The sequence below is a fragment of the Oratosquilla oratoria genome, chromosome 1 (assembly GCF_046742065.1).
Source record: "Oratosquilla oratoria isolate Oo_2021 chromosome 1, ASM4674206v1, whole genome shotgun sequence".
NCBI classification, from domain to species: domain Eukaryota; kingdom Metazoa; phylum Arthropoda; class Malacostraca; order Stomatopoda; family Squillidae; genus Oratosquilla; species Oratosquilla oratoria.
The window spans coordinates 7950339-7966248 of record NC_134777.1 but is presented as its reverse complement, the minus strand read 5'-3'; the positions used below and the strand labels follow the sequence as shown (position 1 = coordinate 7966248).

The following is a 15910-nucleotide window of genomic DNA, read 5'->3' as shown; positions in this document are numbered from 1 at the left end:
ATACTGACAAAAATAGTGGGTTGCATTCTAAGAGGCCTTATCAGCATCTACAACTTTGGTAATGAAAGACCAGCTAGGGTTTGCTCACAGAAGCCTATAACAGCCGTAGTTCCTCCTTGTCTTTATCTGACGAGACTCCAACTACACACCATCTTAAGTATTTGCTACACTATATAGAAGTGCAACACAGAGTATCAAGTACATTGTGTGCATGCATCATGTTCCATGTATATATGTGCCTGTTCCTATGGAATAAAATGTATGGGTTCAAAACCAATATTTTCCAAGAGCCTACAGAAGGCACAGCCATTTACCATATATGAAAATGTGTGCATCATATAAATAATACGACAGCATGTGTAACAGAATGTAAATGGACATGTAATGAAATAACTGTTTGTGTCTGCTTTCATTTGTTCTCACTTATATCTTACATTTCACTTTCCTATATTTATGGTGTCTTCAGGGACCAACAAAGTGTTCCTGTAAGTGGCGGTCATATGAGACCCAACAACAAATTTACCTTCATCGGATGCAACCCAAAGTGGTTGGTCCTTCTTCTCTGGAGCAAGTTCAAGATCTCTCTATCAATGTTAATCTTTTTTCTCCATCTTTCCCCACATGGAAAGTTGACAACTGGTGACTGTTCCCCTTCTCCTCCTATTTACTAATGACATAGAAACAGACCACTAACACGCCACGGACAAAAATCCACAATTCCTTCACAGAGATCAACAATCAGTGAAACTTGAGGAAAAAGTTTAAGTGGTGTCTTTATGCTACTTGGTTTAATCTTGAATGGTACTTTAAGCAACAAATTATGTATAGTGATTCTACTGACTGGTTTTATCCAAGCTAATATTAGATGATTTATTTTCATAGAGGGGATAATAATCAATAATTATTGCCTCAAGTTTCATTGACTGGAAACCTGTAGCTCTGCTGTGGCTGACAATGGCCTCTGGGTCCTCTTATAGATCTTTCTGGGAAGAAACTTTGGATTACTGTCTGGACTGTATTTGTGTGGAAAAAAAAAAAAAAAAAAAAAAAAAAAATACCACCCATTCCATCCCCAACATACTCAACTTCCATCCACCCCCTTCCCTCCCTCAAATCTTGGCATCTCCTGGATGACGGGTGATCCCTGCATCTTGCCCCCTGCCCTGGGTCAGGAGCAGTGTCACAAGATATAGCACTCCGACAGCAAGGTTGCTTCATTAAATCGGTGTCACCAGCCTATAATTGTATGCTGAGAACAGTCATATGTTGTTTGCTCACCTTATGTGAAAAGGTGGAGGAAATACTGATGTTGATAAAGAGAGATCTTGGGCCTAGTCCGGAGGCAGTGTGAGCATCCTTCTAGTAAGACCACTAATAGGAAGTATCTGTCATTGGTCCCTTGTGAAAGGGATATCGCCATGTAGGAGTTAAGATAATCTAGAATGACCTACTCATTACAGTGACACCATTTATAGATTCTGTCTTAGCTAATATCTTGGATTTGTAATTGTTTCACTTCCCAGTGAACAATTACATATATATATATATATATATATATATATATATGTATATATATATATATATATATATATACATATATATATATATATACACACACACACACTTAGATAAAGAAACAGTGTGTGCAAATACTATTCAAGATTTTAAGAAAAAACTTGATGCTGAAAGATACAAAGACGGGTCACCATGAGCATAGCTCCCTTCCCGTGTAATACACCTAGGTAAATACTAGGTAAATACTAAGGCTTTTCCCCCCTTACAAGGGAGGTAACCCAGTCAAAAGGCAACTAACCATTCCCACCCATTTCACCCGCATCCACCACCCTTTCTTCCCTCTTATCTTAGCTCCTCTTAGCTCATGTTAGCTCTGTAGCCAGTGTGGGGTGGCTACAATGGTAGGTGTGTGTGTGTGTTTGTACCTAGCTGTATCTTACAGGAAGGGGAGCGATGTTTGTGGTATCCCATCTTTGTATCTTGCAGTGTCTAGTTTACTCTTAATTTCATGTATAGTTTTTGCACACATTATTGTTTTATCCAGTTTGTTCCAGATGTCCACCACTCTGTGTGGAAAACATTTTATTTTTCAGGTCTCTTCTATAACTATCCTTTTTGAATTTCTTATCATGTCCCCTTGTATTTCTCTTATCCCAATTTAGTAAGTCCTCTCTATCAAGGACTTCTGTGCCCTTCATGATTCTGTAAATGGTCAGCAGGTGTGTGTGTATGTGTTTGCAATTCTACATGCATGCTTGCAACACTAATGAAATACTCTGTGTATACAGCACCTAATAGGTGAGCAAAGAAACATTTTCTAGGTACTAAATTTCTCTCTTCAGATGAAATTTACAAGAAATTGTACATATCTTTTTAATTCTCCTCTACATCCCCCCAAAAAATTAAGTAATTCCACATCTCTGCAAGTTCTTGCTGAAGATAATGCAGAAAAGGTTAGCGTGTTAACAAAGACTTCTTACAACTTGATCTATTTCTCATACTTATGTGTCAGGCTGAAATGGGAGTACAATACAATGATCTCACCTTGTGACTATTCCATTTCACCAATCCACATAAACTCTTTTTTTTTTTTTTTTTTTAATATATTTCATAGCTTTGATATCCTTATGTCTTCTCTCATATATATGATTTTGTCTTGAAGGGCATTAAAGTAAATATCTTCTACTTAGGTTGGAAATGATCTTTACACAATGTACAGGACCATTCTCCCTCTGGAGGTTCAGAGAGTGGAGGATGTAAACAATAGAGGTGGTAGCCACGGTCACAGTCATCACAGAAAAGTAACTGTTCCTGTAGATGTGAAAAAAATGTTGAGCAAATTACATGCATGTTCATTCTGATCCTCTCAGATGTTATTTTTGTCTTGCAAAGATTATATATCAAGTGGGGAAGTCCATAATGACAAAGTGGGGGATCAAGGGATTATGTGACAGAACCCATCCAAGGCTTAGAAAACATTCCAATGATTGAAGAGGAGATTTTTCCCCAGAGTATATATATATATTTGTAAATATATATACATGGTACTCACATCATTCTCTGACGTGCCACAGTGCGTACAGCATTTGCATTCTATACACTGCCATCGGTATGTCTGCACTGAGATGACCATGTTGGCCGTGAACTGAAGGCAGGAGGGGTGCCCTGGGACGGACAAGTCTCACATTGACATTCTCACTCATCTCTTAATCACAGGAGTGTTTAATAACACCACAAAAGTCGTGCACATAGTCCTCACAACAATAGCAAAATTCTAAACCAATCAATAATGACAAAATCAAAGATGAAAAAAAGAAAAAGAAAAAAAATCAACTATGGTGTTCTGAAATGAAAGGTACAAACTTCAAAATTTACCTGATCTACCACAATCTGCACATGACACAAGTTCTTCTGGTTCTCCAGTCTTTTTGTTACAGCTAGTATCTCCAAGGCAGAAGTCACAATAGGAGTTTGGGTTGGCTCTGGGCTTTTCATCTGGGCTAAGACCATGTTGAGATAATGATGCCTGAAATATAAAGGCAAAATACCTAAAATTCAAAAGCATTATTGAACAGATAAATCTATACAGGGTTTTATTACAAACATTTTGGTTGGGCTAAATTCACTAATCCCTCCAAACCTCAGTTCTGTCTTGAGCTGAGGAAAATAACATAATATTTCCCAAAATATATTCTATAAAAAGCATTGAGTTAGGGTTTATACGTGATTGTTCAACATTTCCAAAAAACATACTCTGCAAAATCATTGTATTAGGATTTATTTGTGAATGCCCTAACTCCTTCAACACAAGGTGCTATCCAGCATGAGGCAGAATCAAATATGTAAAGCCTATCACAACACTGAAAGAGTTTGAAAGAGTTGAGATAATATCAACCCTTTAACTATGGTGAAAAATTCATAAAATGAAAAAATAATTCAAGGCATTACCAATTCATTGGAGTGAAACCAAATAACTGCTTTAGTGGCATTATTTTCATACAGGAGATATATGTTCTTCGCTCCTTCACTTTTGGCCTTGTAATTTTCTCTCCCTATTAAGTAAATCATTGATGGCATCTTTGTAAATTTGCCCAGTGCTGGACAGTCTATAAATACATTCTTGATTTTGTGTGTGGAGGCCTGGGGTATTCACTTTAGGAATAACTTTAAGAACATTTGCTCTACATAATTGCATGACACAACAGCTACAGAACAATCAATCATCTGTTTCCTTCACTTTTACTAAGTGGAAAACCTACAGCCCCACAGTGGCTGGCAACTGTCCTTGGAACCTCCTACAGATCTCTCTGGGAAGAAACTTTAGTGCTGTCCATGTTGTATCTGTATGGGAGTGTTGGATGTCAGTTCCTCGTGAGTGAAAAAGTGTAAGAAATACATTTGTTGTTATTGTCGTTCCCTAGATTGTCTGTCCATGCAGTCCCATCTCCCCAAGGAATGCCATGGCCGGAATGGGATTTTCCCACAAATCCTTTATAGAGTGTATGATGTGTTGTTTGCATGCATGATTGTGTATAATGTAGTCTTCCATTATATGTTGAATAGTACAGGGTGAAGTGTTACATCCTGGGCAGTTGTCCACAATGCGGTCATCCAGCCTCTTCTGGTAGCTTAGAAGGGCTGGGTTGAAATTATCAGTGAGAGTACCAGTCCTGGTCCAGGGACTAAGTATCAGCCCCTCAGAGCTGCACCTCCTGATGGAAGCAAGGTTATTGATGGGTTTTGAAAATGGGCAGCTTTGCTGCCCACCTTGCAGGAACACCACATGCAGATATCTGTCATCCCTATGTCTTTTGTTGCTCTATTTATAACCAATGCAATCCTAACAAATCCCCACTAATAGACCTGTGGGTCTGGCCAATGGCTGAAGCCAGTTTTTTGGTAGCTGCAAAGTTCCTATAATGAGGACAAAAGAAAATAAGATGCATGAAAATTATATGCAAGATATATATCCCACAAGTAAAATATTCAATGGGACTACCATGTTTTGGATTTTCAGACAGGAAGAAGGGGCAATACAGTATGACCTGAACAGGCAAAATCTATAAATATACTAATGTGGATGAAAAAGATGTCTTTTTTACTACAAGATATCTAGAGCTGTAATGACAAATTTGTATCACTGGAAACAAAATAGAAGGCCAAAGGATTGGAAATACAACTCGATATCATTATGCACAACTGAAAACAGTCTAAACTACAAGTGACTTGAAAGATGAGATTAACTACATTCAAACTCTGACAGTAAGTTTAAAGCACTCTGGTATTTATGTGGTGATATCATGACATGACCACAAAAGGATGGAGAACTGATGAAGGCGTACCCATCCACCAGAAAAGATTACGACACTTTGCAGTGGTAAGGTATCTATGGGAAGGTAAAACCAAAAATATTTGTGAAGAGACTGGAAACTGCCATGGACAAGCCAGGAGGAGGAGGAGGAGGAGGAGGAGGAAGAAGAAGAATAAAAGACGAAGAATAATAATAAGAAGAAGAGAAGAAGAAGAAGCAAAGAAGAAGAGAAGAAGAAGAAGAAGAGAAGAAGAAGAAGAAGAAGAAGAAGAAGAAGAAGAAGAAGAAGAAGAAGAAGAAGAAGAAGAAGAAGAAGAAGAAGAAGAAGAAGAAGAAGAAGAAGAAGAAGAAGAAGAAGAAGAAGAAGAAGAAGAAGAAGAAGAAGAAGAAGAAGAAGAAGAAGAAGAAGAAGAAGAAGAAGAAGAAGAAGAAGAAGAAGAAGAAGAAGAAGAAGAAGAAAATTGAGGGTAAATACCTGATGCAACTACAACAACAAAAGATGGTAACTTGTCATATGATGCTGAGCTGAGAGGAGAAATGTTTTCCTCAGTGAAGAGTCGTACAAGAAAGATGTTCATAGTTCCAGCAGTTTTACATCCTTGCTGAAGAATACGGTACAACTTGGTACCAGCCAATCTTCTGAAGGAAGAATATGCATGCCAACTGGATCTTAACCCATTAATCTCCGATGACAAGATTCTTGTCATTTGGTCAAATAAAACAAAAAATCATAAAACACCAAAATGTTTGATCAAACACCAGAAAAATATGACGTCAGTCCTCGCGGGGTCAAGCGCGAGGACTGATGTCATATTTATCTGGTGTTTGATCAAACATTTTGGTGTTTTACGATTTTTTTGTTTTATTAAACCAAATGACAAGAATCTTGTCATCGGAGTTTAATGGGTTAAGGATAACATTGTCAAAGAATAATTTCTGACTAACAGCAAAAGGATGAAGCATTTTGCTTCTGTTACTGAAGCAGAAAATCAGTGTGAGTTGTGGAAATAAGGATGCCTTTGAACTTTTATTCTTCATTCAAAAGTCAAGCTGGAGAGTCCAGTCCTCTACAAAGGATTACAAAGGCAGAGCATGCTGACAGGAGACCTTTTGGTAGAGGTCGGATGCGAAAAAAAAAATAATGATATATAAACAAATGAATAAATAAAAACTATAATAATGTAAATAATAAATAAAATACATAAATACATAGGTATAGTTAAATGATAAACAAACAGGTAAATAATAATAAATTGACATATAAGTAATAATAAATGAGAATCAAGCAAATAATAATAAATAAACAGACAAATGATAACAAAACAAATAAACAAACAAGATTTTTTTTTTCTTTTTACATCTTGTTGTATTTCCCTCACTGTAGTATATAGGAAAGAAGCAACATTCCTGGGATCCTATCTATTCTCCATTTGATCGTATCTAACATAAAATTCATGTATGGTTCCAACTTGATCTATATCCTTGATTTCCAATTATCATACAGTAAGTCCTCGTTATAAGGTACATATGCGTTCCTGAAAACCTTACTGCAAATTGAAATTACCATATACCAAACCCATTATAACATGTAATAATAGGATATGGCAGATGTACCTTCTCCCTGCTCTTTCCTCTTCAAAAATCTAGTGGATACCGTATCTGTGAATTTTTCTTACCGTATATAGAATCGAGGGTAGTAATTACCAAATAACATAACTGTGAATTTACTGTATAAAGAATTACCGTATATGGAGGACTCACTATATTTGGATTTGAATTCATTCATTGTTCCAGTATGGACTATATTATCTTCTAAACTATTCCAAGTATTTGTGCATCTATATGGAAAACTACATTTCTTCACATCTTTTACACATATAGCCTTACTTAATTTGTTCTCCTGACTTCGTAAAGCCTTCCCATCCCTGATCTAGAGATCTCTTCAGTCAATGTAGTCTATACCAGGGGTGCTAAACCTCTTTCCTTACGTACCTGTACTTATGTCTCGCTGTTCTTTAGCCTCCCAGAAACCCCATCACTAGTGAGTAGAACCCTAGTGCATCCACAAACTATCACTAGTTTTTGATTCATGGTCCTATATGTGAACTACTGTGGCCCACAAGGGCTCAATGAATCATAGGCTGAGAACCCATTTTGAGACCTTTCCCTAGATTGAGGTAAACACAATCCACCCTCAACTCCCTCACCTCCAGCACATTAATTACTCTCATGTAAATGCTTAAAAAGTTTGACACACAGGACCTTCCAGACCTAAAGCCAAACTGACTGTGTCAGAATATTCATCTCTACATAGTATTAGACACTTCTTCCATAACCCTTTCATACACTTCTCAATCAAATGAATGAATGATCAGGCACTTCTCATGCTGAAACTTTCCAAGTGACACAAGAATTGTGCAGACAAAATCATCTTTAAAATCATGGAAATCATCTAATGGTTGTTTTACAATTACCAGTGTAACCCTAACCTGCTTTCTCCTCCAAGGCCTTGAAAAGATTCTTAACTTTCGTCTTGTTATAAATCTTATGGTTTGTGTTTCTTCATTTGGTCATCAATCCATAGCTTCAGGAATATCTTTCATTTCATGGATGGGTTCTTGTATTGTAAGTACTGTAAATCACATTGGTTCCAATCCTTTCATAGTTTCCCATACTTCCTTACCTTCCTTGATGGTGGAAGTGATGAAATGGTGTGGGTCCCATGTTATATTATTTACATTTTTATCTCTATCAAACTGTCTGATCTCTTTCACCTTCAGCTCTAAATCAACAGTTTTCTCTTCATGGAAATTCTACCAGAAGTAATACCCTTTCTTTAATGATATTTTATACGTTAAAGGTGGAAATCATTGTATGGAAGCTGGTAAAAGGTACAAGCACAACTGTAAAGGATATCTTTTATCTTTACCTAGTTGTTGTATACAAGGTTGGAGCTGTACTCCTGGGTTCTGGTCTCTTTGCCTCTACTCATCAAATTTTGCCTTAAATTCACTATGACGTTAGCCTGGATTATATTTTCAATCAATGAGTCCCATTTATCTATACATCTATGATGAAAGCTATATTTCTTCACCTTTTTCAAACAAATTTGTTTTCTTATTTTTTTTTCTCTATGAACTCTTGTTGATCTTTAATCCCATACTTCAAATTCTCTCTCTCCATTTTTCTATACCTTTCTCTGATCTAGACATCCTTATTATGCCGCCTCTCTTCACTTCTAATATGGGAAGTTCCATTTTTTTTTATTTTGTTAATCTTTCTTCATGTGTCTTGATTCTGGACCATCTTGGTTACTGTCATTTGTATATCTTTTTTTCTTTTTTTTTTTCTTTTAGGTGTGATGACCACATCACTGCCACATATTCAATTCTGGGGCAAATCATATCTTTAATTATACAATAATTTTCATCATGTCCTCTTCCATGTAATTATAAGTCTCTCCTGTTATTTTCTCTATATAGCTTTCTGTTGACAAATCATCCCTGATCTAAACCCTTAATTTGTTTTCCTGTTTTGCCTTTGCTATTAATTCAATTCCCATTTTATATCTCCTCATTTATCTTTTTTGTATTATATTGTATTGTATTGTACTGAAACTTGCTTTCCACTTTGGCTCCATTCATAAACCTTATCTAGATCTTCCTGTGGCAGTTTGCAATCCCGTAATCATGTTTGCATTTCTTTACTTCATGATTTTGACATCATCTGCAAATAAGTCCATATAGCTATCTATTCCATTCATCATGTCATTTATACATAATGGGAACATCACAGGTGTTAGAATTGATCTCTTTTGTCTATTACTTGATAAGTCTTTTACCCATTTCAATATATTCCCTCTAAGGCCTGCTACATCTTGCAATTTCCACATCAATCTTTTGTGTGGCACTATGTCAAATATCTTTTCCAAATATATGTATACACAACCTACCCACACTAATGATACACAGACATCAGCTCAAGATTTTGTCTCAAGGAGATCTATGAAGACTAAAGATCAATGTTTTCTACTGTGGAGTTGCATTTTTTTCAATAAAATCCAAAGCAAAAGCTATTACCATAATGACTTAGAAATACACATACTCTTACATCAAAAGGCCCTTCCCCTTTATAAAGGGGGATGTCAGTCAAAACATATACCCACCCTTTACCCATCCCACACCCAAAAACTATTTGTTGTCCCCCTTCTATCTTTGCTCCTTGAGGGTGAAGGGTCATCCCTGTTCCACACCCACTGCTCGAGTCAGATGCAATGCAGCAAGATATAGCACCTCTACAGCAGGACATGATAGTCAAACTTGGTTTAACCTACCACTTTATTATTTGGCAACCTTACCTTTTGGCCACTCAAGAATTTACAGATAAGACAAGAAGAAATCCCTTCAGGCTGTGTCAAAATTTCATCCTTTTATGAAAAAAAATTCACTCATACCCATACATACTCTCTCTTTAATGTTCAACAGACATTCATCTTACACTTATTACCCCTTGCACCCTGTTCATCCATCTCATTCTCAATTTTCCCCTCAAGTTTACCTTATCTACCTTTGCCTTTCACACTCATTCTTTTCATATATCCAAACTATCCCCTGTTCTCTGCCTCACCTCATTTCTCGTTCTATCCATATCCATAATTACCACCATAATATTGAAACACTTCATCTCAAGCACATTTAGGCTCTTTCTTCATGCGTCCTTTAAATTTCAAGTTCTGCTTCATGCAGAGTTAAGGGCACAATCATTCCTTTATAGTTTCTTCTTTGCATTTATCCTGTTACTATTTCTCATGACACTTTTTAATCCCCCAATACATTTACTTCCCATCGTTACTCTATGATTCATCTCCATTGCTACTCTTTTTGCCTGTTACATGTGACTTAATACTTAAAGCTCTCCATTTCCTTCAACCTCTCTCCTTTCAAACACACTTCCAACTTATTTCCACCCCCTTCTCTTGTACATCCAATGACTTAGAGATACTTTATAGTTTATCTCTCTATATACCAAGAGCTTTTCCCCTTTATAAGGAGGGTAGCCAAGTCAAAAGCACATACCTAATCCCACTCATTCCACTCTCATCCACCAACCTTCCCCCCTCTCATCGCTCTTCATGGATGACGGGTCACTCCCATAACCTACCCACTGCCCTAGGTCAGAAGCAATGTAGCAAGACACAGCACATCCACAGCAAGGCCACTTCACTTAATCAGCGACCTCACTTTCCATCACCTCATGCAGAAAAAGAGAAGGCGGGGAGAAATACCTTCTAGCTGTGTTAAAATATCATTCACACATAAGCACCCTCTACCCCCCATCCCCTGCCCCTCCCTTCCTTGCATAACAGTGTCATCTATACACAGTCACTCTCCATTCATCCCTATTTCCTCCCTTTTCCATTCCTCCCTCAACAGACATTCCCCTCTTGCTCAATGTCCCATTCACCCCATCCATCCATCTCATCCTCAGTCATCCCCTCAAGTTCACTCCCTCCACCTCTGACTTCCGCATCTCTTTTAGTTACCTTTCTTCACTCATTTTTCCACATGTCCAAATCATCCCAATAATCTTTCATCAACCATCTCTATCATCTCCTTTTCCACTCCTGCTCCCTCATAACCTCCTTGTTTCTCACTCTATCCAACCTAGTTATCCCTACCATACTTCCCAGACATTTCATCTCAAACACATTTAAACTTTTCCTCTCAGTGTATCTTAAATTAGTCTCTGCCCCATACAATGCCACCAGCACAATCCTCCTCCCCCCTTCATACAATCTTCTCTTGGCATTCATTCCCAGATGCCTATTTCTCATAACACTTTTTAATCACCCATGGCATTTACTTACTTCTCTCAATCTACAATTTACCTCCACCTCCACTCCTCCCTTTCCTGCCACATGTGACCCCAAATACCTAAAACTATCCACTTCTTCCAGCCTCTCTCCTTTTAGACTTCCAACTCACTGCCATCCTCTACCTTTGCACATCTCATCACCTTGCTTTTACCCACATTTACCTTCAACTTTCTCCTATTGCATACATCCCCTAACTCAATCACTAACTCCCTTAATCCCTCCTCTGACCTTGCCACAAGCACAGTATTATCAGTAAACAACAACTGGCTCATCTCCCACTTTTCTCCATTTTAACTATCTCCATTCCCCTGCCCATTACCCTTCCCTTTACCTCCCACACCACCCCATCCATGTACACATTGAACAGCCATGGCAACATCACACATCCCCAATGCAGTCCCACCCTTACCTCAAACCATTCACTCTTTCCATTTCCAATTCTTACATAGGCTCTACTACTCATGTAAAAACTCTTAACTGCCCTTAACAGCTTTCCCCCAATCCCACATATCTGCAATAGCTCCTACAGTGCCTTCCAGTCTACCCTGTCATAAGCCTTTTCCAAATCCAGAAAGGCCCACAAATTTCCTTACCTTTTCCTAAAGCTTTCTCATGCTTTTATCACAATAATCTTATCCATGCAACCCTTACTTTTTCTAAACCCACAGTGTTCTTTAATTACTCCCTCTGTTCCTCTCCTAATCCTCTCAGTCAAAACCCTCCTATAAGCTTTCCCATCTACATTCAACAAACTGATCCCTCTCAAACTACTACATTCACATTTGTCCCCGCTTCCCTTGTAAAGAGGAACTATACAGGCACTCCTCCAGTCCCCCAGCACTCTACCCTCCCTTAGACACACATTAAACAACTTCATTGGCCAGTCCACTATTATGTAGCTCCCTTCTTCAGATACTCTGCATGACACCCATCTAACCTCGGTGCCTTACCTGTTCTCATTATTTTCAGAGCTACTTGCACCTCATCTTTCCTTATTTCTCTCCCATTTCCCTCTCCCATCACCTTTATTTTCCACTGCTATTACCAATCCCTCCCTATCCTCCACATTCAACAGCTCTCTAGAATACTCTGCCCATTTGCCTCTTGCTGCCTCCTCTTCCGTTAAAATCTGTACATCTAAATTCTCGTTTCCTCTCTTTTACTACCTTCTTCATTTCATCATTCCACCAATCACTACCTTTCCTTCTATTCCCTCCCTTCCTCCTTGTTCCACATACCAAATCTGCACACTTTGTCACTTCCTCTTTGAAACACTCCCATTCCTCTTCCACACCTACTCTATCCTTCACCACCTCCCACATTACTCTCAGGTTCTCCTTGTGCTTGTGCTCCTGCTCCTTTTCCTTCTCATTTAAACATTTTGCTCTAAGCACCTCTCTACTTTCTGCCTTTTTCCTCTTTTTTCACCTATCATCCACTCTTAAGAACATAAGAATGAAGGAGACTGCAAGAGACCATAAGGTCTACACTAGGCAGCTCCATATCCATCACCACCTGTCATCCCCATCCATAAAGTTGTCCAATCGTTTCTTAAAACAACTGATAGTTTCAGCACTTACTACATAGTTACTAAGTTTATTCCATTCATCAACCACCCTATTAGTAAACCAATTCTTGCCCATTTCCTTTTTAAATCTAAATATGTCCAGTTTGTAACCATTACTGCAAGTCCTGCCCTGTTGTTTTAATATGACAACCTTGTTTGTATCACCCTTGTTAAAGCCTTTGATCTACTTGAACACCTCTATTAGATCACCCTGCACTTAAAAAAAAAAAATATATATATATATATATATATATATATTCCTATACTCCCCTAGGAACATGAACATCCACAACTCTTCTACTCTTTTCCTGGATACCACTACATAGTCCATTAATGCCTTATCAACCACCCTTCCATCCACCACTTTCCCATGTGTACTTATGCTTGACTTTCTTCCTAAATACTGTGTTAGCTATCATCAACTCTAAACACATCTCCACCATTAACTCTCCACTATGATTTTTACCTGGCACTCCACACTTCCCAACAACTCCATCTATTGGTTCATCCCCTACTCTAGCATTGAGATCTCCCAATACCACTACATTGACATTCCTCCCAAAACTCTCTACGCATTCATTTAAATCTGTCCAAAAAGCCTCCCTTTCCTCTACACTCTTCTCACTACCAGGCCCATATGCACTTACAAAGACCCACATCTCCCTTCCCAGTTTCACCTTCATCCACATTAACCTTGAAGAAACCTTCCACTCCACCACTCGCTTACCTACCTCCTCACTTACTAGTAGAGCCACCCCTTCCCTTCCTCATCCTCTCCTCACTCCCAACACCCTCCCCACTACACTCCCAAACTCAAAATCACCCCTCCCCTTCAATTTAGTTTTACTTAATGCCAACACATCCATCTTCCTTCTCACAAACATAATGCCTATCTCTTCCCTTTTATTTTTATCTGTACCACATCCATGCACATTAAAAGACCCAAACCTTAGGATTCTGTTTGGAAAACTCCCAGACCCTCTAATGCCTTGACTTCTCACAGGAATGTACCCATAGGGCTAAAGAGAACAGGATGCCTAATCCCACACTCCATCATGTTTTAGCTGCATTTACGACCTGAATAGGAAGACTCAAGTGACAGCATTCTTTCTTCCCCCTACCACGGGGGAGGGGAAAAAATGGAAGTATATACCCAAAGAAGTGGTGCAAGACAGTATTACAAGAGGGTATGACAGCATAATGGAGGGACAGTCACAGCACAATAAAGTAGCATCATTTCTCTAAGATTAGAGATTTCCTCTAACATAGACAAAATGATATGAGCCTCTGGTCTGTAGGGACACACCATATAGTCCCTAAAGTATTAATTGCATGCTACTGCACAGTTTATACCACACAATAACATGCAGCCAATACCCCAGATGGGGTAATGATTAATGATTGAAAATTACAGTAAAATACAACATTTTGGAGACAACTTCAAGATAAAGAATTCTTTTAGTAAACATATATAAAAAATGTATGGTCTGGTTAAAAACAGTGATGGAGTTTAGAAAAAATATGGGGGGCATAATTATACAGAGATGATTCACACAGATACCTTGGGGTAGATATAGCTGCAGTTGGCAGCCGCAAAGTTGCGGTTGCCTTGGAGAACATGTGGAATGGAAACCTGTTAACAGAAGTGAAAGACAGGGTGTTTGAAAGAATACCAATGTACATAATTTCACATGAATGAGATGCTAGGATTTATGAATGGGTAATGGGGATAAAAATTCATGCCATTGAAATGCTTTGGCACCACATGGAGAAAAGATTACTGTATATAAAAATATGATTGAATATTACAAGGAAAAAAAAGTGTGGAAGACAAGATAAATAATGAAATGTTTTTGTTACACTGCATGTAAAGGAAATTCTTTATATGTGAATGTATGGGTCAAATATTTAACATGCCAGCCAGTCTACATCCCCCAACCTCCCACCAATCCAATCTGCCATTACCTACAAAGTGAGGTGGCTAATCAAGGTAAATGAACATCTTTATCCCTTTCACTCCCACTAAATGTGTCCTTTTCATTCTTTGCCTCAGACACAATGGAAAGACTATCTCAACAATTTACCTGCATTACTGCAAGTTTATCTCTGGTACACCCCCCTCAAAGAAGAAGTCATCACCTCAATCTATACATTCTTCTCCAACCATAATATCTAAATATATTATCTCTTACTCAACAGCCTGACCTCATGTTCGTATGGGTTTAGTTACCCTATCCACCCACTTTTTCTTTTGTCTGCCCTTTGCTTTCACTCCTGGCACTAATTCATGCATTCTCCAAGGATGTTTACTTCCATCTTTTCTCATAACATGACCATACTACCTCAGGTTGTGCTCTTCTATTGTTTCTCCGAATCCTATCTGTATCCAAGTCCTTTCATAAAATCTACTGTTCCTTACTTTGTAATATTTTCTTACTCCATACATGACCCTATCACATCTCATCTACACTGCTTTGACACAAATTTTCTCTCTTGTATTTATTACCCAGGTCTTACTTCCATGCATAACAGTCAAGACAATTGTTGCTTCATTCCTTTCATTGTTTCCACTGATATCCTTTTTTCCCCCATGCTATTTTCAGGGCACATCTTAATTTCTCTCCCTCCATCTCATATCTAACCCCTCCTCCAGTCTTTCACTTATGAACATCAGTTCCCAGATATCTATAACCAGCTCAATTTTCTACCCCCAAACAATTGTACGTCAACTTTGTGTCCACTCTTGGCTACCACCATAACCTTCAAATTTCTACCAAAGCAATCCCCACCAAAGTTATTCATCAACTTCTTCAAACCCTTCTCTGTCTCTACTAGCAGACGAGCCATCTGCATATGATACTGTTTAATACCTACTCTTGCCCCTTTTAACCTCACTACCCTACTAATAATACTTACATTCAGTTCTCTCATCACTCCAACCATATGCATGTTAAACAGCCACAATTACCTTACATAGCCCTACCTTAAAACATTGACCTCAGACAACTTGGCCCTCTTATTTACCATTATCACACAAACTTTACACCCATCACAGAAACTCTTCAATACCTCTAAATCCATTCCCCAACTCGATACAGTCACATGACTGAAACTTGGTGCAGGGGGACATCCATATGGCAGG

The 15910-nt window shown here is 38.3% G+C and overlaps 1 protein-coding gene across 8 annotated transcripts in view; it reads right to left on the bottom strand.

Annotated features, from left to right (window-relative positions):
- Window positions 1–1589: 1589 nt before the first annotated feature.
- Window positions 1590–15910, bottom strand: part of LOC143031989 (zinc finger protein ubi-d4-like) — a 93098-nt gene continuing 78777 nt past the window's right edge. For 3 of the 8 annotated variants that reach the window (XM_076196450.1, XM_076196429.1, XM_076196426.1), the window contains 4 exons: window positions 14330–14401; window positions 3391–3541; window positions 3068–3180; window positions 1591–2826 (listed from right to left, as the gene is read on the bottom strand). In XM_076196450.1, coding sequence (XP_076052565.1) covers window positions 2698–2826; window positions 3068–3180; window positions 3391–3541; window positions 14330–14401 — 465 coding nt within the window. In that variant the 3' untranslated portion in view covers window positions 1591–2697. Of the gene's footprint in view, window positions 2827–3067; window positions 3181–3390; window positions 3542–14329; window positions 14402–15910 lie in introns of all 8 variants that reach the window. The other 5 variants (XM_076196412.1, XM_076196417.1, XM_076196425.1 and 2 more) reach the window with 4 other exon arrangements.